Source organism: Nicotiana tabacum, chromosome 19 (assembly GCF_000715075.1).
Source record: "Nicotiana tabacum cultivar K326 chromosome 19, ASM71507v2, whole genome shotgun sequence".
In the NCBI taxonomy this organism is placed as follows: domain Eukaryota; kingdom Viridiplantae; phylum Streptophyta; class Magnoliopsida; order Solanales; family Solanaceae; genus Nicotiana; species Nicotiana tabacum.
In genome coordinates, this window is record NC_134098.1 from 77,530,878 (window position 1) to 77,554,572 (window position 23,695).

General features: G+C 32.6%; 3 protein-coding genes and 1 non-coding gene across 4 annotated transcripts; all 4 read right to left on the minus strand.

The window, feature by feature from the left end:
* Window positions 1-177: 177 nt before the first annotated feature.
* On the minus strand, window positions 178-2,371 carry LOC107769244 (peroxidase 10-like). The gene is made up of 4 exons (XM_016588447.2): window positions 2,100-2,371; window positions 1,157-1,348; window positions 900-1,065; window positions 178-712 (listed from the first exon to the last, which is right to left on the minus strand). Exons 1-4 carry the CDS (start codon window positions 2,313-2,315, stop codon window positions 303-305), a joined length of 984 nt encoding a protein of 327 aa, XP_016443933.1. The 5' UTR covers window positions 2,316-2,371; the 3' UTR covers window positions 178-302.
* Window positions 2,372-4,622: 2,251 nt separating this feature from the next.
* On the minus strand, window positions 4,623-4,696 carry TRNAI-AAU (transfer RNA isoleucine (anticodon AAU)). Its single transcript has one exon. It is a non-coding gene; the product is annotated as a tRNA-Ile (tRNA).
* Window positions 4,697-5,871: 1,175 nt separating this feature from the next.
* Window positions 5,872-9,137, minus strand: LOC107769243 (la-related protein 6C-like). Its single transcript, XM_075239448.1, has 10 exons — window positions 8,686-9,137; window positions 7,886-7,967; window positions 7,711-7,805; window positions 7,542-7,613; window positions 7,367-7,446; window positions 7,195-7,273; window positions 7,042-7,089; window positions 6,883-6,951; window positions 6,672-6,764; window positions 5,872-6,413 (listed from the first exon to the last, which is right to left on the minus strand). Exons 1-10 carry the CDS (start codon window positions 9,040-9,042, stop codon window positions 6,156-6,158), a joined length of 1,233 nt encoding a protein of 410 aa, XP_075095549.1. The 5' UTR covers window positions 9,043-9,137; the 3' UTR covers window positions 5,872-6,155.
* Window positions 9,138-17,358: 8,221 nt separating this feature from the next.
* On the minus strand, window positions 17,359-19,931 carry LOC107769242 (transcription factor HHO6-like). The gene is made up of 5 exons (XM_016588445.2): window positions 19,590-19,931; window positions 19,011-19,249; window positions 18,513-18,903; window positions 17,961-18,037; window positions 17,359-17,867 (listed from the first exon to the last, which is right to left on the minus strand). Exons 1-5 carry the CDS (start codon window positions 19,801-19,803, stop codon window positions 17,592-17,594), a joined length of 1,197 nt encoding a protein of 398 aa, XP_016443931.2. The 5' UTR covers window positions 19,804-19,931; the 3' UTR covers window positions 17,359-17,591.
* Between the last annotated feature and the right edge of the window lie 3,764 nt (window positions 19,932-23,695).

The window sequence follows — 23,695 nt, forward strand, 5'->3', positions numbered from 1 at the left end:
CCTCTTTCTTTTTTTCTTGTCCAATTTTTGTGAGATCTTTTCAGATTATTACGCTACAAGTTCATGAGAGTATAATTCAATGCATTGAAGAGCATCGAACATAAAGAACACAAGAGTCCAATGTTTTAGCACATCGATAGTCAAGCATTAGGAATATCACCTTTTGTTCTTTAAATATTCTAATTAACCAAGTTTTCTTCATTAAAAGGAGATGCTACTGAGACAAACATTTTGGTAATGCACACCATGATATCATATCACCCACAAACAGTTAAATAAACATAGTTCAGACAAGTACTTTTTTAATTTACAGAGCCACATATTTTCCTAATTTGCCCACTTTGTTCAGTGAGTATCCCCACGTTTCCTAACTTCATCATAGATGCAGCAAAATCTTGGTAGAAACGATAAGGGTACGAGCTGTAGGATTTGACCATATCAGCAGTCTGAGAATTTGACATTAGAGCTTGATCAGATTCAAGTAGACCTGAATTGTTCACAAGGTTCCTGTAATATGAATTGTCAAATCTAGTAACGGATTGAAAGTCTAAAGGAGCAATCTTGCTGTTGGATCCATCTGTGTTAGGACAAGTGCTTTGCAAATTTGACAACATTGAAGAATCAAGGTTTGGATCTGGCTTTCCCGAGTTTTGGAAGTTGAAAAGTCTCCTCTTAAATGTGAAACATTGAGCATAACCAATGGTGTGTGCTCCTATTATATCACAAGAGACAATAGCGGAGTCAGGAACTCTACCAAAGAGATTCAAAAAAATGCAAGAATGTCACACCTAGGATTCAAAACCTGTGTCCTAAAATTACTCTTTGAATCTGAGCTCAAACGGAGAGATAATTACTCTTTGAATCTGAAATGAATACTTATTCAAGAAGATTAAAGGTACCTGAGAGAACTACTACATCCTTAAGATCAAGACCCTTAGCAGTAAACTTGGCAGCGATTTTATCCAAAGGCTCAAAGGGTGAAGGTAATTGTTCATTTGCTGCTTTATCACTTGCAGTTAGTCCATCTCGTCGACCAAGTAAAACTGGCCAATATGGTCCTCCTGACTGAAAACGAAGAAAGGAAAATTATCAATATTTGGTTTGTTTCTAGGCATTATAATACTAACTCATCTGCAAAATGAATCTTGCTACTTACCATGACAACAACTTCTCTAGCTACAAGAGTTAATATATCCACACACGATACAGTTGATGGGCAAGCTCTTTCAAGATCTGCTTTTATGCTATCTATTATCTCATACCCTCGTGCTGAATTACGATTTGGTAAAGCATTCTTCTCGCCCTTGAAATCGTTCGTGTCATCAAGAAGCACTGATCCATCACAACCCTGTGACAATCATCCAATCTAATAATAAGCAAAAGGCACAAAAAGCATAAACTGATACTAATTTTCAACTTTCTAGCCTTCAAATTGGATTAGTTGCTGCATTAGATTTAAATTTAAGTGTAGATACCTGTCAATGTATTTCAATACTGGGTAGACAATGACATAATAGAAACATTTTTAACTAGTATAAGTAATTCTATTAACAAGTGGAACAGAAGCATCACAAGTTCCCTACTGACATAGAATAGATTCTCTTGTTGCTCTAGAACTATCAAATACTACTCCACAACTTAGCTAACAGAGCTGTCAGTTGTCATGTTCTTTCCATCTTTTTTATTTCAGAAAAGAGAATGTCCCCTAACAGATATACTTTACTAAGTATTATCAATCTGTCATAAGTAAAATTTATGTTGTTTGAAGGCATAAAATAAAAGATATGCCCCATAAAGAATCTTAAAAAGAGTCAAACCACTGATGTGTTAGCAGGAACAAACACTAACAATTAGACAAGATCTTCTTGGTATGGATACACTATGATAAGATAAGCCTAGAGTAAGATAAAGTAAGCCTTGGCAATGCATCAATCTTAAAAGTTTAGCATCATAACTCTTCAAATAAGAGAGAAAAGTATAGTGAATTACTTTTAGTGTATGTAATTAAATGTAGCAGTTCTAGAATAATGCTAAAATGATTATTAGAGAATAAGTGAATGTGAATGTACTGGTGACAACTTTCAGTAGAGAGAAATTACATTTACAAAACAGTCATGAAAGTGCAAACGGAGGAGGGCTGCAGCTATTCTGGAGTCATTACGATAAGCTGACCAAACACCCCAGCGAACGATCCTAGGGAAGCTGGGGCATGATCTCTCATAGAAACTGTAATCAAGCTGCCCTACTGTTAAGGGAGCCAGAATACTGATCACACAGAAGAAAACACTAAGGTAGTGGAACATATTACGACCCATAACTTTCAAGTATATATTAAAAGCTAACAACAATTCTGATTCTTCTGACTTGTGTTGTGTTGCTTGGATCAATTTATACATGAGAAAAACTAAGTTACATTAGTGGACTTAAGAGTGGGGATGCCACTAAGCACATGAGAGCTTAATGGACTTGTAAGCACTCCAATTTTATAAAACAAAAAGTTATTATTTACTAAGGTCAGTGCTGAATGAAGTTATCCACTTTGACATTTATTAACCTGTAGTACATTTAGACAAAAAGCAGCATAGATATTTAATAGAGTTGTTGACATTGCATAACTCAAAAGAAGTTCCTTGGACCAGGCATCAAACCGCTGATATAATTCAAAGCCAAAGAGATGAAGAAGCTAAGCATGTTTATCAAAACACCTTCGATTTCGAAGCATCTGTGTAATGCAAGAACTAAAGAACAGTCTGCAGATAAAATCAGCTTTTTGTAGCACATACTACATTGTAGAAATTAACATGAAACTGTTAAAGAATAATTTTAAGGACTGATTATTGGCAACCTGGTTGATCAACAACCGACGATGTTGGATCTTGTTGACTGTTCAGAAACCAAATGAGTTGCTGCTTACCAAAGAATAGGCAATGGCCATGAATCAAGTTACAGCACTGTACCTGAAAACATGTTGGTTAATTCCTTAGATCAAATGGATGTATTGGTAATGTGGAGTACCCTATCAAACTGCATAGTTTTCTATCACATTGATCCTGTCAATAAGACAAGATTTTCCAGAATATCCATATCAGATAATTTTTGTTTCTTGAATCAGTGGATTAAATTATGAGACAAATAAGTAAGTTCCTTGAGAAGTAGATTTATAATCTCTTTACACCTTTTATTAACACCTTTACTGTTTTCATTTTTGTTTATATTACACGTGTTGGAGTAGTACCTTTGGAAACACAGAGATCTGGGAACTGGAGTCAAGAAAAAAATACAATTAGAGCAAAAGATTTCTGTTTAACTTAGATCAGATGTAAATCTTCCTTTTACTTTTGCTCCTAAGAAGATACTCCAATGAAACAGCCTTCACAACTAACACAAAAGAACATGCTATTTTCAGCATTCAGAATCAGTGAAAACATCGGTTAAATAGATGAAAGTGATTCTATATCTGATAGTCTAACGCTCTAACTTACCATATATCTACATGTATTAACACATGGATTGGGACATTAATACTACCATTATAGTCCATAAGTTATTGAGTCATATTCACATATTAAATCTAGATTTTATTCAGAAAGGTACGTAGTGTTACAAGCACGTCTTTCTGCTACAACAATAAGTCTGAGCTTTAAACCAGATAAGTTTATATAATAATTTAGGATAAGCAATGGTCTGGTTATTAGAAAATTAGTATTTCTGTGGCACTGGCCACTGAGGATGTCGAACTTTGATACCTATGACCTAAATCAGCCATTATTCGATGTACTTGAAGTAGAGATCATTACAGAAGTAATTCCCAATAATATAAGTTGAGTAGATGACAAAGAATTGATGATGAAAGTCCACTTATCAAATGAGATGGAAACTAATATTGAAAGAGATTTAAACATGTGCTGAAATTCCATTTAATTGAAAGAGTTGCAAATAGTGCACGGTACTGTCATTGCCACTCTGTTCTAGAAGTTTTAATAACTAGTGGAAAAAACAAAATAAAACAAGCAATGCGATGTGCTTAATAATATAAGCACAGCATTACATGTATCTGTGGGTATTATATGCATAAACATAATATACAAATTGTATAGACGAGCGTGCATCACTTAAAAAGCTTAATTTTGAATTTTGTATTCTGTTAGTGGTTCAATTAGCTATTGATGTGCAGTTCTTCATTCCACTAGAGCCAAGATGTTGTCTCCTATTGGAATGCGGATTAAAGGGATTAGACCAATGAATCACAGAACAAATGTCATTCTAAGTTATACTAATTACTTTCTTTCACATCCATATATTAGACATTATAAGTAAACATAAGCAGCCATTCCATTAAGTAAAATGAGAAGTAGCACTGTACTTTGAATAAAACTCCCAAAACTAAGAATGATTGAATCTTTAAAGCCAGAAACTAAGAAATTGGGTGAATGGAAGATGATATCACCAAAACTAATGTGCATTACCTCACAATGGAAATCAGTTTGTTCCGTAGTGAAAGTGACTTTTCAATTGTACCTTCGACTTAGAGAAACAGGAAATTACAAGTTGATGATTTCCTGCTTAGGTAAGGGTAGGGGTAATGTCTAAGGAAAAGGGAAAAGGGAAAAACAAAATAGATTTGGCCCATGCAGGTCTCGAACCTGCGACCTTCGCGTTATTAACACGACGCTCTAACCAACTGAGATAATGGGCCATTAATTGTTTTATCTCTGCTTAACTTATTTATCTTACTCATTCTAAGCCCTCGGCCGACCTCTTGGATTATCATCATCAATGGTCATATGTCGTCTTGGTTATTTTTTAAACAGATTGATGGAAACGTGAAGTAGAAAGATGTCCTTTCTTTGCATCTGTGTTTAAAGAAATTCCAGATTATAATGAATACTTCCAAATATTATGTTTTTGAACTGAATTTGTTTTAAGATATTTGATATTTTAAGAAACCAAGAAGTTATTTATTATTGTATCTTTTTTCCAAATATATCCCTACAACTCCAATTAGTGGAGTGATAGTTAAATAAAACGTTTAAGAAAGAGATGAAAGATATTTAGACAGATACCTTTATGATTAAGTCTCAAGAAATGTGTAAAAACATTTTAAAAAAACAAATAATATGGATTGAAGGGAGTAAACGATAGAAGCTTTATGTTCTAGAGGCTTTATCAATTGGAACACTTAGTTAATATTTTAAAAGAGATTTTTGTAGATCAGAATCTTCAATACCAGGGAATAGTGGTGGCAAAATGGTTAAAATAAAACAGTTAATCACTTATATTATCCACTAAAAAATAGGTTGGATAATGAACTTTTTAAAAACGGGTCAAATATGAATAAGAACCGTATTATTCATTTAGAAAATGGATAACCAATGGGTTTAACTTTTACATTTGTAAAACCTCAAATTGGGGGTTCCTCAAGTTTGGGAGATTAGGAATTCTACCAAAAGTGATTATATTCAAGAAGTCATAAATAATATTGTTACTCATATTATCCGCCGGTTAACTCGTTTTTTAACCGTATTAAATATAGGCCGGATAAGATAATTTATCCATTTTTATTACCCGTTTTCGACCCGAACCATATCCGATCCGACCTGCCCCGTTTTCCACTCTTACCTGGGAAGTTGGATGAATTCCGGAATAGAAATTGCAACCATTGGTTATATACATAAAATTTAAATATGTTCCTGATTTAGAGTACCCTGAACTTCTGCTTATTTGCTTCCTTTAGTTCTTTCTAACCTTAGCAATGTCGCAAATATTATGATTGATAATTAAATTACCGCAACATGTATCTCTGCTGTTGGACTCAGGAGAAGCAAAGGCATACAAATGGTAGATCATGAATAATAACGAAAAAATAGAAGCTGAATCAAAATCTCGGATGTATAAATATCTGATGAAAGATAAATTCCAGGACAAAAACAAGTTACTAATAGTCTAAAGGGAAAGCCCATGACCTTCGTCATGGACCATAGGACCTATATACTGCTATATATGTTGAATAAATATGCTCAAAACAGTTGGAAAAACTAGAACATAACATTATTTTCTCGACCAAAAATTAAACTCGGAAATCCAAAAAAAAAAATGGTGACTATTTTCTAATGAATAGAGCAGAGCAACCAACGGAAAATTGATCAAAGTTCCATTTAGGCCACATGTAGTCTGGATTGAACATTAGTACTTGCGAGAGGCTTCCCTCTTCCCATTGTGAAACCTCTAGTTCCATCTGGCATTCTTGGCCCTTTTGTAACCTGTCTCACTGGTCCTTCACTTAGGCTAGGACTACTGCTGCATTGTGGAAGTGCAGCAAGCAGTCCCCGTCCCCCATAAATTTGAGTACGCGATCTTAGTTTCCCCCGCCCTTTATTCCATCCTTTCTTGTTTGTTGCCATGCTTTCTTCAACCTAGCATTTGTAATAACACAAGTTTAGCTTCCAAGGATAAGGCAGGTTTCCTGCTACGACGTGTTAAAACGCATAAATAGTGTAAAAGTTCTTTACATTAGAAGTGTATATATGTTAAATCCTCCATATACAAAACTTGCCATCAGAAGAGAAAGTAGTAACTTTTTGTATAGTTTAGCCATGACATTTGCTTACATTATTGCCATCAGAAGAGAAAGTAGTAACTTTTTGTATAGTTTAGCCATGACATTTGCTTACATTATTGCCATCAGAGTCTTCAGTCAATTCAGAATCTTCATCATCAAAACACCCATCAAAATCCGACTTCCTGCTCTTTAGAACAGACTTTGGCTGTAAAATATAAACACCATTTCATAAAATTAATCAAGGGAGTAATTAAGTTGGAGCATAATAAAGCACATTGTGTAAACAAAAGTGATTAGAGAGGAGAGAGTAAAATCAGACTTACTGAACGTCTAAGGAGCAATCTCACTCTTAGGCCCTTTCTCCAGTTCCTTTCATCATTTAACTTCTCTACCTGTTTAGTTCAAATACTAAATAGATTTAACTAAAAGGTAAAGCAAGTAAAACAAGAACTTAGTATTGGAGCTTAAATGTATTGACATACTGCTCTCTCTGCTGCTTCAGAATTCTCAAACTCAATCAGTGCATGGAGCTTCACAGTAAAATTAACAAGAACCCAAAAGAAAAAAAGAATGAGATTTTCTTCTTAAGGGGGCAGAGTTTGACAAAAAAATTATTTCGAGTTCGTCTTTAATACCTTATTGCTAATGCCAATGTCTCCTCTAGCACGTGACGAGTTTGGGTCCTGGGGATGGCATACACGGATGGTTTTGACACTTGAATAGGAAATACAACAAGTCAGTTTAATTTGCTTAAGAAGAAATATAGTTAAGAAACAAAATTATAAAAATAAAGGGGCAAGATATCACCTTCCAGCTACCTTGAATATTTTCTCAATGTTGTGATGAGAGTGATCATCTGGTAAATTCTCAGCAACAACTGTCCGTAACTGTAAAAAGGAAATTAGAGAACAATGGGCATTAGCACTTTAAAAAATGAACCTACTCAAAACTATAGAGTAAAGATATGAGTGAATATGTGTACCTGCAAATCTTCTTTATCCTTATCAGTAAATGGAATTCTTCTTTTAACCTTCTTGTCATCATTGCTTACAATCTTCAAGAACACGTTCGAGTAAATAAAATCTAAGTCGTTTATCGATTTTCATAAGGAAATTAATACATAAAAATGAAAATGGAAATTATAAAAGTACCAGCTTTGTAGAGGACAGGAGGGCATGAGCAAGAGTCTGCTGGTTGGTGATAAGGGACTTGATTTTCTTTGTAGTCGAAACAGAAGAAATTGGTACTGCAGTAACACACATGTTTAAAATTAAAAAGAAAAAAAGATATTAAAACAAGATTGAGAAATTACTTATATATACACACCAAAGCCTTCGGGGTCCTTATTCATCTGTTTCAATAAGTTCTCATTTGCCAGCAAGCTCATGTCGCTAAGTTGGTATTCAACCTATATAAATATATATTAACCATCAGATTATGGAGACACGAATGTGGGGAAATGAAAAGAAACAAAAGCTAGTAAGCTTGCAGAAACGAACCATGCTAGAGAAAGATTTGGTGCAAAAATTGCATTATTGAGGTCTAGGTTCTTATTATATATATGCAGACATCTAACATTGATTCAGCAATTAATAAATGGATTCCATGCATTGCATTTCACTCCTCTCAAACAATTCATTTTCTCCTCATGTGACTGATTGGATGACAAGGACGTAATTTGGGACGTCAAAATGAGACCTTTGAGTACCTCGCCACGCAAAGGTAAGGTTTGTGTACACACTACCCTCCCGAGACACCACTTGTGGGATTATACTGGTTATGTTGTTGTAAAATGAGACCTTTAATTTGAGTGTCAAATTCAAATAACCACCCAATGGCACGGTGGAACGATAAAAGTTGTTTCATCCTTCATTAGAGGTCTCGTGTTCAAGTCCTGAGAATACAATCCTCTTCGGTCTTTCTATGACGCAAATGCAAATGTGGCTTAGTAGGACTAGTAGGTTTTGGACACAGATGGAAGAAAAAGGAAAAAAACAAACCCAAGTAGCAAAATTTTTCTACAACGCAAGATTTAAAGGAAAGAAGAATGTAATATAAGATCAAGTCAGGAGCAATGCAACACCAATCAAGAAGTGAAAAATTACTAAAAATGAAAAAGCAATGACCTGTTTAATGATCTTGTTCTTGACCTCTTCAGGAAGAACATCTTTCTGACTCTGGCCTACAGCAGAGAAACTTTGATTGGAAACATAGGAAATAGTATCTTGATCACCTACATATAACCAATCAGAAGCAGCAGTACCCCCAGAAAGATACTGGAAATATGGGTAAAAGTAACTTGAAATTGGGGTTGTTGTAGTATGGGATCTTGGCACAAACTCAGGGGCTTGGACATTGAATTTAAAGGAGGCGGTATCCTCCTTATTATTCTTATTACTGGTTTTGCTAACATCCTTAGTTTCAAATTGTGTAGTTTCTCGAATACATTCATCAACTTTCTCAGGACGTTGCAGTTGTGCCATTATTAATTAAAAATTTCAGTTTTGTTTTTCTTCTTTTCTTTTTGTCTATCAATTTATGATTATGATCCTTATCATATCATAGTGTTCTCTCTCTCCTTTGAACTTGTCGAGTGGTGGACCGAAATAGTTGCTAGAGTCTTTCCATAAGTTAAGTAACAGCATACGACCAGCTACTGAAACTTCATTTTTGTTTCTTTCACAAAGACCGTGTTTGCAGGGGCGGGTCAAGAGGAGTACAATATTGAGTTAAAAATAGCAAGGGCTACCCAGTTTTCGAACTAGTAATTGAAAAATAGTCAGTGTTTGCAAAGTCATTAAAAAATAGCCGCTATTTTGCTGCAACACGGACCAATCCAGCATAATATACTGGAGATTGGTGCACTTGTGTATGAACTTCCAACATATTATGCTGGAACTCCAACACGCGGAAAGTTCCAACATAATATACTGGAGATTGGAGCACCTGTGTATGAACTTCCAGCATATTATGCTGGACCGGTATATTATACTGGAACTCCAGTATATTATGCTGGAACTCCAGTATATTATGCTGGAATATTTTTCGGACTTAGAACAGTGTTTTCGTTCAGATTTATCTTTACATGAAAAGTGGCTAAATTTTGATTACTTTTGAAATTGTGGCTATTTTTCAATTACCACTTGTAAATCTAGCTATTTTTGAATTTCTCCCAATATTGAGGCCTCAAAATTTTGTAATACTGAATTTTATTATTTTATTTTTGCTTGGACAAATATTAAAGTTTATATAAAAAAAAATAAGAAAGGAAGACCGCCCACTTATTAACAGTAGAATATTTTCAAATTTGAATTAAACTATTCAAATGTTCATGTTCGTAAATGAAATTTTTTACAATAAAATTCAAGGTAATGTATTGCAAACACATGATTAATATTTTATTAATTTGAATTAACTCATATCAATATAAATAACAATACTACTATGAGCCTGTTTGGATGGGCAAACCAGCTTTTAAGCAGTTTTTAACTTGTGGAAGTGTTTGGCAACAAAAAAATGGACTTAAAAAAAGTTAAAATCTGCTTAAAAAAAGCCAAAACCAATAAGTTGGAAAACCCAACTTTTTCTAAATTGGCTTAAAAGCCATATTGCTTTGACCAAGAATATTACATTCTTATCCTTTATAATTTTTTTTAATCCCGAAATTACCCCTAAGTAAAAACCCTACAACATACTATTTTTTTTTTCATACTCCAATATTTGTCAATTTCTTGAAGTTCTTAACGTGAAGCAAACAATAGTTTTTTAAATAATATTTTATACATTCCAATATTTTGTAAATATTGTTTTTTTGGCTTCTTTTTTTGGTTCCATAACATTTAATTTTTTTGGTCATTGAATCCTTCCTCTCTTTTTTTAATTGGTGCAACTATATTCTAAAATCAAATCATTCAATGAATTTACGTGTAACCCTTGAATTTGAAGTTATGAACGGAAAATATAAAATTATGGTCATCATCTTATTTATAATGTTAACAACTTTAAGGATATTTCAGTCATTTTAACACTTCATCAGCTTGTTTTAAGTTTCAGCACTTTTATCCAAACACGTAACTGCTTATTTATAAAATAAGTTCCAGCACTTATAAAATATTTTTAAGCACTTAACTTAAAAGCCACTTTTTTTAAGCCAATCCAAACGGGCCCATGTCAAGTAAAGGACTTTGTCCTACTAAGAATACTACATTTTTTATAGAAAAATACTGCACTAAAAACAATAATTATGATAAAAAGAAAGGCGACGCTAACTATTTTCACATGTGTAATCTATTAAAAATATTTAAGGTCTTTCGTTAAAATTTAGCTTTAGACCAACAATTTTACTAAGATGCCCTTAGTTTGCGATGTAACTTTTGACCAATTATTCATTCCGAAGTTTACTGATTATATACCTTATTCAATTTGTCAAAGAAAACAAAAAATGACTTCTACGTAAAATAAAATCAAGTATATCCGATAGCAAATCAAATGTCATATGCGTTTACTGATTTGAAAAGGATAACTAAGTCACATATCTCTGCAGAGAATGTGCCTATTCGAATTGGTGTCCCAACAGAACCATCTACTAGCATGAGAGCTAGTGAATCTAAAGCACGCCTGAAGCGTGGTAGGCCTTTGGGTTCTAAGGATCGAAATCCTCAAAAAAGAAAATCGACAAATGATCAAAACGATACTATAAAGGGATCTCTTGAAGAGACCCAATATCTGATTAGTTCTGAGTTTCCTGAAAAAATTACTGAACCCGAGACTCAAGTGAGCGAGGAACTTTCAATAAGTTCTACTGGTGATGGGATTAGTTCAAATCGATCTGAAGTAGTGGTGGATAATATTTTTGTTTATAATGTTGCACTTAACATTATGCAAGATAGTGAGGATTTTGAATCTCGATTTGTCGAAGAATGTCAATAAAGATCTGATTGGCCAAAATGGCAAGGGGCAATTCAATCAAAATTGAACGCACTTGCTAAAAGAGAGGTCTTTGGACCAGTAGTCCAAATACCTGCTGATATAAAATCAGTTGGTCATAAATGGGTTTTTGTGCGAAAAAGGAATGACCAAAATGAAGTTGAAAGATTAGGCTCGCCTTGTCGCACAAGGATTCTCACAACGACCTGGAGTCGATTATGAAGAAACATATTTACCCGTTATAGATGCCATAACATTTCAATATCTCATCAGTTTAACCTTACGTGAAAGGCTTGAAATCCATATGATGGATGTGGTTACAACTTATCTGTACGGGTCACTTGATAATGAGATTTACATGAAAAACACTGAATGATTTAAAATGCTTGAAGCATATTCGAAATCTCGAAAAATGTATTCAATCAGATTACAAAGATCTTTGTACGGTTTAAAGCAATCTGGGCGCATGTGGTATAATCGCCTCACTGAATATTTGCTGAAAGAAGGTTACATAAATGAAGTTATTTGTCCATGTATTTTTATAAAGAAAATGACGTCAGAATTTGATATGCTTGCTGTTTATGTCGATGACATAAATCTTGTTGGAACACCAGAAGAGTTTCAAAAGGCAATTAAATATCTTAAGAAAGAATTTGAGATGAAAGATTTTGGAAAGACAAAACTTTGTCTTGGATTGCAAATTGAACATTTAGCAGACGGGATCTTTATACATCAATCTGCCTATACAGAAAGGGTCTTAAAATGCTTTTACATAGACAAAGCGCACCAATTGAGTACACCAATGGTTGTTCGATCACTCGAAGTGAATAAGGACCCGTTCCGACCTCCAAAAGAGGATGAGGAACTCCTTGGTCCTGAAACACCCTATCTCAGTGCAATTAGTGCACTTATTTGTCTTGCTAATGCTACAAGGCCTGACATAGTATTTTCTGTTAATTTACTAGCAAGATATAGCTCTTCTCCTACACGGAGACATTGGAATAGGATTAATCATACTTTGCGATATTTAAAGAAAACTCTTGATATGGGTTTGTTTTATGCTAACAAAGGTAGTGCGGATCTTGTTGGTTATGCAGATGCATGTTATTTATCTGATCCCCATAAAGCTCGATCTCAAACCGGGTACGTGTTTACATGTGGAGATACTGTCATATCATGGCGCTCCACAAAGCAATCAATTGTTGCTACTTCTTCAAATCATGCTGAGATAATAGCTATTCATGAAGCAAGTAGGGAATGCGTATAGTTGAGATCAGTGATTCATTTTATTCAAGAAAAATATAGTTTGAAATATGACAAAAGATCCACAATTTTCTACGAAGACAATGTTGCATGCATAGCCCAATTAAAGAGAGGATTTATAAAAGGAGATAGAACGAAGCACATTTCACCAAAATTATTCTACACATATGATCTTCAGAAAAATGGTGACATCGATGTGCAACAAATCCGTTCAAGTGACAATCCAGCAGATTTGTTCACTAAATCTTTGCTAACTTCAACTTTTGAGAAGATGGTATACAAGATTGGAATGCGGAGACTCAAATATTTGAAACAAAATTTTTATCAAGGGGAATGAAATACGCGTTGTACTCTTTTTTTCTTACTAAGCTTTTTCCCATAGGGTTTTTCTTGTAAGGTTTTTAATGAGGCAGCTAGAAATGTGTATTACTAAATATGTGTACTCTTTTTCCTTCACTAGGATTTTTTTCACTGGATTTTTTCTAGTAAGATTTTAACGAGGCACAATACCTTTTAATGAACATACAAGGGGGAGTGTTATGAAAATAATTATATTGTGGATGTCCATTTATTACTCCGCTATAGATAATCTTCCTGAAGAAGATTATCCATTTAGTACTCTGTTGAAATTTATCTACAACCAGCTGATGCAGGCAGGTTACAAGCAGCTCAATGAAATGATTTGCAGCTTCTTATTAAACAGGCAGCTTACAAGCAGCTAAAGAAAAGCCTTGCAGCTGCTTCCTGAAAAGCCTCGCAGCTGCTTCCTTTCTTCTATAAATAGAGGAGTTTTCAGTTCATTATGTACATAAGTTTGAAGTTTGAATAATATATCAGTTTCTCTCTATACTTGTCTTTACTTTACAGTCTTTATTTTATAACACAAACCAAAATAATTTCTTAAGTTTCTTTTTCCAAGAAAAAAATGTCTAAACGTCATAGTTTGGGCTTTTTGGGATTTCCTTCTTAGGAGTGGTTGGGCGTTTGGACTCAGCCTAGGATTCTGATGGGCTGATCTATGCAAAATGAATTTACTTTTCTCCGTATAGCCCAAGTTCCAAAATCATATCCATTCCTCTTTACTTTTCGAGGAGATGAGTATTCAAACGTGAAACAAGCGGTGTACAAATGAAATCGGCAAATCGCACCAATCCGATAATCCGAGTCAAATCAAGAAAAAAAATCCGACTATTATTTGGTGTTGGAAAAAAAAAACTGATGATATTTGGTTTGGTTTAGTTTTAACTAAAAAAAGTCAAACCGAAACCAAACTAACCGGACATTATATATATAAAAATTTTAAATATATTTAATACATAAAAATATTTATTGTAGTGTAGTATATAAATATTTCTTAAGCTCTTTCATAATTTTATCTTTTAACGTATTACTTCAAGCTTGGACTTATAATTTTTGGATGCTCCAATAAGCTTTACAATCCATAAATGTTAGTAACTCAAATAAATCCTAAATTAAACCAAAATCAAATCAATACTAATGATAATAAAAGACATTCAATTCAATTGTACTATGAATAAAAATAGTGTTGAAATATCTATTTTTTAGTTTTTCCATGATTTAGATAAAATGCATAACTTATTTTTCTTATAGTGTTTAGTCAAGTAAATAATAGTACTTATTAGTCGTACTTATTTTAGCAACTTGTTAGTAATTTTAAATTATATTTGTTTTCATTATGGCTTATTAATAATATTTATTTTATGCGATTCTCATTTTTATTGTTGAATATTTTAGTACAATGCCATGAATTATCTCATATTTATGTTATTTTATTAAAAAAGATTTTATATAGTTCAGCCTTACTAGGATTAAAGAAATATTTGAAGCACAAATTCTATGTTTTGTGCTATGAAGGCTTTATGAAAAAAAAAACGAAACAACCCGAAAACCCGAAAAACCCGAGAAAAATCGAGATTTAAAAACCCGACTTTTATTGGTTTGGTTTGGTCTTTAGATTTAATAACCCGATATAATTGGTTTGATTTGGTAATTAAAAAATCTGAATCAACCCGATCTATGTACACCCCTACATGAAACTATTATTAGCATACTACTAACGGGGGACAAATTGCATTATGTAGTAAATTTTTAGCAATTTATTTTTATTTATAAACAATAGATGTATCGAGAAAAGAAAATAATGAAATACAATAAGAAAATCCTTTTCCTTTAAGGAAACTATGCAAGATTTATGGACAGTAAGAAAAACGATTCTTTTTTTTCTTCGGTGAAAATTATGGAACATACTTTGTTACTCTTACCGTATGAAAGATCCTTGAGAAAATATCTTGATTTCTCTACCCTTTTAATGTTTATCAAATATTTTTCTTCATTTTCTTTTGCTATTGTTGGTCATTAAAAAAACATTGTTGTTCTACCCCAATGACAACGAGCTTATAAATAATTTATCCTCTCGACTTTGATAACGAGACTACCGTATTTTGAATATATTTATTATTTCTCTATATAATGGTTCGTCAATTTCTTAAAGTCGCATTTCATATATTTTCTTTATTTATAGTTTTCTTTTTTTGAGATTCCGCAATGAATAGATAGTGAAGTGGATGTTACTTGACAATCTGCACCTAATTTAGAGCAAACATTTTATATGAGAATAAAATAAGAAAGTGATAAGGCTAGAGAAAGGATATTCTTAAAAATTCCGAGAGTACGATAACGGATTTGCTTGGTGGATAGAGGTTGCATATTATGGTCCAGACTATAGATGAAGAGACAGAAATAAGCAAAACGATTTTGCCCATTTCTTCTCGGAAGAGTTGTTTATTCTCATTTTTGCGTATTAGCTCAAAACTCAACAAAAACAAATACTTAAAGAGGCAGAGGAAATTGACAAGTTGAAGAGCAAACTTGAGAAAATTTAAACGATCAAAAGTGTGTCAAGCGTTGAGAAAAAACACAAATGACAATGACTAATTACTTGTATTTTCACATCCATTCCAAAACACAACAGCTTACTTTAAAGTTTAAATATAAGGATTAATACATCTAATTTGTGTAAATTCATACATTATTTTCTTAAAACTTTTTTTTTTTTAAGTTTACATATTCAGAAACGGCATAAAAATGATCGTAAATCACATTTAAGTTAAATAAATCATAGCTAGAAGAGTGTCGGTTCTTTTTAGAGCACATGAGATTAAATTTTTCATTCAAATATTTTTCATCCAACAATAGTGGTAAATAGGAAAATGGGGCTATCAATGTGGGCACACTAATCAAATCTTGTTCATAAGATTCTTTCTCTATTATTTTGCTGGTGAAAGAGACTTTTTTGTCATACTCTTTGGATATAACATATCAACACAAAGTTTAGTTTTAGGATTCTTTTCTCAAGGGGAATAGGTCAGAGAACTATTCCTCACCCATTTATTTTATACAACACCCATTAATTTCATGTGACTCTGACTCAAAGGAAGGAATTTTTTTTTCAGCCAGAGAAGCTTGTTTCTTGGGACACCCCACAAGGATTTAGGATTGAACTGTTTAATAGAATCAAAGATCCTTCAACTTAACTCCATCTTTTTTATTTGGACTATTATTTCTTTGCCTTAATATGTGTGTGTAGATTCTCCTCTTTATTTCCTTCTCCAATTTGCTTTTGTTTATCTTCTTATTGTCCTTTTTCTCTTGATTCCTCATCCTTTTTAGCTGCATGGTCAATTAAAAAAAAATGCCAGATTCCTTTCTTGATGTCTACAAGTATTTGTTTTACATCTGTTTTGCAGGAGCAAGGTTGTCCAAACATTTATTTTAAATAGAAAAGAATATAGCATAAGGAAACTACCTAATGCTTGTAATAAATGAACAGCAGACAGCATATTTAATTGAAAGATATAATATCTTACAGAGGATAAGACCAAATCTTGCCTTGTCGATTTTACTTCACAAGATATCTAATGATTCTTACTTGAGTGATTTAATTATAGTTTAGCTTTGATTGGAAGGATCCCTAACAGGTCATAGCACAACTCATACAACCTGCTACAGAAATTAACACTGGATCCACATAAAGAGCCCCTGAAGTCCTGATTGCCAAATGAATTTGAATTTAAAATTGGACACTTAAACTAATACAAGATGCTTCTGTTCTTCTCCATCTTTCTTTTTTATCTTTTCATTTTCTTTTTGGTTTTACAAGAGTAGCTTATCTGATTTTCTTGAGTTACAGACTAAAGACACACATAATAAAAAAGAGATTTTGGCTAGTAATAGCATTTTAAGCTTTTGAAAGTGGACCAAGACCTTTTTCTTGTGGAAGACAAAAGCTATTGTTTGGTGACTTTGGACTTGCCTAATCTTAGAAGGCATTCCTGTTCTAATGTCTTAAAGGGAAAAAGGTTTTCCACATATTTCTTCAAATCAAAGGAATCTCTTTCACAAGATAATATAGTACAGTATAGGTTAGGAAGAAGTCTAGAGAGAATAATAGGTCAACTAAACCTAATAAGAGGCAACACTACAGGAAGCATCAAGAAATTCAAATGCAATGATGAACCCTGCTTCCAGAAACAGCACAAGAATTCTCAACAGAAACTTAAAAAACAAGTACTAATAGTAATAGTGATGTATTTGATCCAATAGAGGCACTGCTCTTTCATTTCTCATGTGTTGGACTTAAATTTCAAGTTCCTTATACCAAAACAACAAATAACTGGAACACGGTTCAAAATGCACAGAGACAAAAAGGAGTTCTAATCCTGCAAAATTTCACATCTCTCAAGATTTATATATAAGTATAGGGTATCAATAGTAAATTAATTCCTCAATGTATATTCTTATCTGCAAAATTCACAGTGGAGATCTATACATCGATCTTTCCAGACATGTGAGCATGATTTTTCCAGCTTTGACTCTCAGATTTTACATCATCTTCTTCTTCCATGCTATCACCCACAGTCGTGGAAGTACCTCGGGAACTCCCACTCAAGTGAAGAGGACCCTGAGGGGAACCAGACTGGGAACTGCTCATCTTTGAGGATCCCCCATATTGGTCTTGGGACATCCATAATGCTACACCGGACTGATTTGCTGGTTGGGTCTGTGTATTCGGAATTCTTCTTGTATGAAGCCGATATTTCTGAAATCATATGAAAGTATTTATTAATATGTTCAATTCATAATGAAAAAAACACATAATGGTACTTCACAAATTAGTATGAGGTTTACTCACTTGCAAATGACTCTTTACTTCATCATTGGTTAGACCATCCACTTGCATGAGCTCTCTAATCTGCTTAGGAGTTGCAACTGCAAAGAACCCAGACAAGAAGTCTTTTAGCATGAGCAATAGTTTAACACTAACAGAATCAATTAAGCTGAAATGTTTAATCCAATGTTGGTTCAAGATTCTGGCAGCTATTGATAAATCATTTTATATATTTTCACTAGATGACTATCCTTCCAGTTTAACAAAGATGTCAATGTGTAGTTCCTAACTTCTATATAACATGTAATCATTTACATGTACACAGGGCTCCAACAATCCATACTAGTATTAATAATCAAAAGCTAAATCTCTGAATTCATCAATCACTAAATCTAAGCCAAACAACAAGAACTCCTATTCTAAACAAAGTAAAACCTAAAGGAAACCTTGAATTAGGCTCTTAACATTCTATCATAGAACAAGGAAACAAAAGAGTTAAGAGTCTTGCAAACAAAATAACATCACAATTTTCTAGAGAAGCTTTCTTGCATTTGAAGAATAGCATAAAGTTCTAACCTTGTGAACCCCCAAGTTGTTGCAGTGCGTCGACGAATCGCCTATGTAACTCTGGTGACCAGCGTCTTCTCTGCTTTCTAGCCGCCTGCTGCTGAGACAGTGACCCATTCCTTATATTTGATTGACTACTTGCTACACTAGATAAACCACCTCTGCTACCATTGTGTTTTGAATTCAAACCACTAGTCTCCTCCCTCAGCTTTATAATTCCAGGAGTATGAAGTGATAATCCTGGTACTCCTGGTAGTTCATCTTTATCGTCTTTCTTAACAGTCGTCACTGAGAAACCAGAATACCCCTTGAAAGGTGAAAATGCCTTTCCCATATTCAAGGTTTTACAAGATTGGAATCGATCCTCAGTTACCGAGCTATTTCCTTCTTCAGGGGATCTCTGATTATTCCAACAAAAACAAAAAAATTAATCAGTAAAGATTAACAAGAAAAAATCTGAGAATTTCATTGTCTACAATAAGCAAATCAAGTCAATTATGTTCTTACAATTTTCAACTCTAATTTAGACCGTTGTTTATTATTGGCTTCATCAGTAGTTTGGACACTGTTCCAGAGCTGCACAGAACTCATCCAACTCATCTTTTCTCTACTACTGTCCTTATCTTTTGTGACTTCAGCTTTATTATCTTCATTGGAACTCTTCTTCAATGGGATGAATTCTTCCAATACTGGTTCTGTTCTTGATTTTCTACACTGCACTGATTCTGCTCTCAAAGCCACAATAGCTGCAATTTCAACCATCACCAAGGGAAAACAAAAATCAACACCCAAAATTTTCTCTATTCATAACATTACAAAAAAACAAGCTACAAACATATACTGGGAACTAAAATACAAAAACAACCTCCAAATAATTGCAAACTAGAAAATTCCATTAAAAATGAAACTTTAACCATAAAAAATTACTCAAATAATCAATACGCAAAAGCATCTAAGCGGTAAAAATTGAATAACGATGAATATATGATAAGCACAGAACAGATAAATATCAGATCAAATTTTGATCAGAACACAGAACTAAGATTGAGGTGATAATTGATGAAAAAACAAAAAAGAAAAACTAACCATCTTTAACAAGAAGGACGGAAAGGGGAAGCTCGCGTTTAAAGGCATCGATTTTCCTCATTTCATCTTCAAGTCTGGAGATATAATCATTAATCTGGGCGAGTTTATCAGGTACGTTACGGATCGAAGAGAGTTGTTTAAGAAAATCAGTAATGGATGTGGGAATGAAAGTAGGTCTGCAATCTAAGCTTAATTCAGGTGGAATCGAACCCATTTCTCCAGATCTTTCACTCTATCCGATTAGATCTTTTTAAAAATTGAATCTTTTTTTACCTCAGTTTGTTATGAGAATCAAAATCAACCTAAAATTCAACCTAAAATGCAAAGGGTCTATAAGAAATTAGGAGAAGACAATTAATGGCATTATATATATAGAGGGGAGGGGGGAGGATAGGAAGGTGAAGATTCTGTTAAACAACGCCGGGTTTTGACAGAAAAGCAAAGAAGCCGTATAACGTGAAAGTATTTTTCTAGTTGCCGCATATTTTATTCCTTTATTTAGATTCCCGTTTTCAATGGTCAATTTTGTCCTCCACTAACAATGCGTATCATTTTGTAGTATTTTTCTAGATACTTGATATCCGTTATTTAAACAATATTTCTTTTATCAATAATTTTGTATTCTCGGAACAGATGGTTTCAAACTTCAAAGTATATTTATGATCTAAAGTTTAAAGGTATACCTTTTTTTATTTAAAAAGTTACATATTGATCATACTATACCACTGAATTACGATAACTCATAAATTTTTTATATTTACGCTTTGATTTATAGTTTCAATTTAAAGAGACATTTTAATAGATACCCTTGTTCTGATAGCTGATATGTTTGTACTTCATGATAAAATATTATACCATTTTTTTATGAATATTAGTTAGAATACTAGTCAAGAGAGGCGTTTACTTTAGGCCTTTACAACATTAAGGCCCAAACAATTTAATAGTGGATTTATGATTTTATTTTCGCTTAAGAATAATTAATTTTGTAAAAAAGAAGATAATCTTGATTAGAAAAAGATTGCCTTCTTTTTAAGAAATAGTAATATTTTAGAACTTTTAAATTAAACTATTCGAATTTTCATATTAGTAAGAAAAAAAATTTATAACAACATCCAAGGTAATGTATTGCAAATGCATGACTAAATCTTAGTAACTAGAATATATATATATATATATATATATATATATATATATATATATATATATATATATATATATATGTGTGTGTGTGTGTGTGTGTGTGTGTGTGTGTGTGTGTGTGTGTGTAAAATGTTTAAGACCTCCTATTAAATTTTGAGTTCCAATCACTAATTTTATCCCTTGATTCTAATTATTTAAGCCAAAAGATAATTTTCGTGATTTTATCTCCTTATTTTAGAATCCCCATTTTTCAATTGTTTAAACTGTCCTTCGCACTTATCTACAATTTTATTTCTTTCACTCTTCTGTATATACAAAAGTAAATAACAATAATATATCCAGCTACATAATATATTTTCATATACATGAGCTGCATTAATAATAAAATCTTATGATACTATATCTTTACAATCACAAATAAAATCCTAATATTTTTTTTGAATCAATAGAATTAGTTTGATGATTTTTCTATAATTAGACTATAAATTCGATAATATTAGGTGTAATTAAACCTATTAGTTAGTACGTGTGTTTCGTAAAATATCATGGTAAATTATATCGTAACACTGTGCAACAAATTCCGATCAACTGTCTAAATTTGTTCTATGAGCAATTGTTCACCTTCATCTAATCTTTTCCATATAATTATTTTTTTTGGAGAAAAATATTTACTCATTTATTTGTTATCCACAGTGGAAGATATTGCGCAACTATGAAACTCAAATTAATCCTCAAGATTTAATTTATTAATATTTTGTTCAATGTAGTAAGTCAAGTATGAACACAAACTATGATGGATATAGTGTGAAAAGTGCCACCTGCAATCTTCAGGTCATAACCTGATGAATTGATCAATTCTTCTATACAAATGCAATTCTTTTGAGTTAGGTCAACACATAATCCTTTATTTGATTTTTGAGAAAACAAAAAGATTCTTGTCTAGTCCAGTAAACTAAAGGGGGAATTGTTTTTCTCTGTAGCTCGCAAATATGACATTTAATATTATATTTTTCTTGCTTAAAGATATGGCATCAAAGTCAAAGTAAGAAACCCACGCATTTGGTGATAGTTCGTTTAGCACTAATAATACGATTACTTTTTAGGTGATTTATAAAAAATTATTGATGCACTATTTTTTATGATAAAGGTGGTGCATCTTACCTTATAATAAAGTTAGAAATTTGTAAAGGCCTAAATATTTTAATTATTTCCTAAAAGAGTTTAATAACAAATTGTACTAATGAAATAGAAGCCCTAAGATAGACATTTCTGTTGTAATAACTAATAACCCTAAAGCCGGGGGTTAAGTCTAACGGCGCCATTCTCTCTGTTGACGCTTAGATCATTTTTATGTTTTTTTAAATCATTTTCTAATAATCCATTTTTCTTGGGAATATAGTACACGTTTGTAGTACATAAGAATCTTACAGCTATAGTTTATGATAAAATTACACTGATACCCCAAGAATAGCAAGGCAACGTTAGATCACTTTTAATATCCCCTTTCATTTTCAGAAGAATTATTATATTTTGCAAATTCGCAATCATTTCGGAGTATGGATCTAAGAAATAAATTTTTTGTCATGCAATTACGTTTCACATTAAGTCATGCCATTATAATACGATTATGTACTTACTTAGTCAATCAAATAAAACAAAAAGAGATTTATTTCTCTTTTCTTTATTTTATTAATTTTCTTTTGGATGTGAGAAATACTGGTAAATAAATATGAACTATATATAACTATAGTCACAACATTATCAATACAAACAGTGTGCTAATATACGAATTGTAATATTAGACTCGTCCCAATACTTACACCCTAAGTTTTTATTTCTTTTATGGCATAGTATTAAACTAGCCAAAGACGCAAATCTAAAGCGTGAGCATCATCAAAATCTCAATGGTATTCGATTCTGTTGCAAGAAGCACGAATTAATTAAAATAAGATGGAGCTTTAAGCAACAAAAAAAAAACGACTTTCCGTTAAACTTCTCTTTTCGTAACTTCTAGAAATGTAAAAATAACATTCTACTTATTGATTAGGCTAAATTACAAAATCTTAGGGGTTGAGGTAAATTTGGTTAATTGATTGATTGTTGTTAACTTGCAATTTACTTCATTTACACTGCACAAAGCACCATTTCTTTTGGCCCTGCAAAATTGTTTTCCGAAAAAGCAAAAAAGAAAAAAGTATTGCCAAGTTTTTATGTCGAATTCGTTTGGACTTTTGTGAAAACTAAAAAATGCCTTGAGAAACCTATCTACAACAAACAAAACATATTTTTAATGACAACCGCAATCTTAAGTCCCTTTTTCTTTCGAAATATAATAAAAAGTTTCTCACTAAAGTTTTCCTTAAAAAAAAAAAAAAAACCGACAAAGTTTACAGATGTCAAATGGATAATATTCCAACACAATTGTTTTTACCAAAGTGCCCCAAATGAATATGTACTAAGGGGTCATTTGCTACGCGAGATAAGGTGAAATAATGTAAGAGATTAAATTTATACCATATTTGGTTGATGGTATAAATTTCATTTCAGACTTAATACTGAATATCCCACCTTATTTCATAAAATTTGAGATTATTTTATCCCACCTCCCAAGAGGGATAAATTAATCTAGATATTATTATCCCGGAATAACTTAGTTCGCGTACCAAACGATTTATAAGGCACTTACGGGGCAGAGAGTAGAATAACGTGGAATTAAGGAATTAGGAATCTTAGCTTAATCATGGGTGAGACACATATTTGATATGGCCACAGATTTTTCATTTCCCTAACCCACACGCCAATTAATTTGCACCCTTCATATATATATCAAATGACATGTCCTTTACTTATTTGAATTTTTTTAATGCCAAGGCCTTTACAGCAATCAGATTCCCACTTTATGAGTTATTCTACAACAAAGGAGAATCTCACACTACCGTCTTTCCTAACTAATCTCACAAAAAAAA

Excerpts from the sequence above, each read along its gene's own strand:
- LOC107769244 (XM_016588447.2), bottom strand. The coding sequence starts at position 2,315 with ATGGGTCGTAATATGTTCCACTACCTTAGTGTTTTCTTCTGTGTGATC. Across the intron at positions 1,066-1,156 it reads CTAGAGAAGTTGTTGTCATG|TCAGGAGGACCATATTGGCC; the intron begins GTAAGTAGCAAG and ends CTTCGTTTTCAG. Across the intron at positions 713-899 it reads GGATGTAGTAGTTCTCTCAG|GAGCACACACCATTGGTTAT; the intron begins GTACCTTTAATC and ends GTGATATAATAG.
- LOC107769242 (XM_016588445.2), bottom strand. The coding sequence starts at position 19,803 with ATGGGTTCGATTCCACCTGAATTAAGCTTAGATTGCAGACCTACTTTC. Across the intron at positions 19,250-19,589 it reads CGTCCTTCTTGTTAAAGATG|CTATTGTGGCTTTGAGAGCA; the intron begins GTTAGTTTTTCT and ends TTGAAATTGCAG. Across the intron at positions 18,038-18,512 it reads ACAACTTGGGGGTTCACAAG|TTGCAACTCCTAAGCAGATT; the intron begins GTTAGAACTTTA and ends GGTTCTTTGCAG.
- LOC107769243 (XM_075239448.1), bottom strand. The coding sequence starts at position 9,042 with ATGGCACAACTGCAACGTCCTGAGAAAGTTGATGAATGTATTCGAGAA. Across the intron at positions 7,274-7,366 it reads ATATTCAAGGTAGCTGGAAG|TGTCAAAACCATCCGTGTAT; the intron begins GTGATATCTTGC and ends TTCCTATTCAAG. Across the intron at positions 7,090-7,194 it reads ACATTGGCATTAGCAATAAG|CTCCATGCACTGATTGAGTT; the intron begins GTATTAAAGACG and ends TTTACTGTGAAG.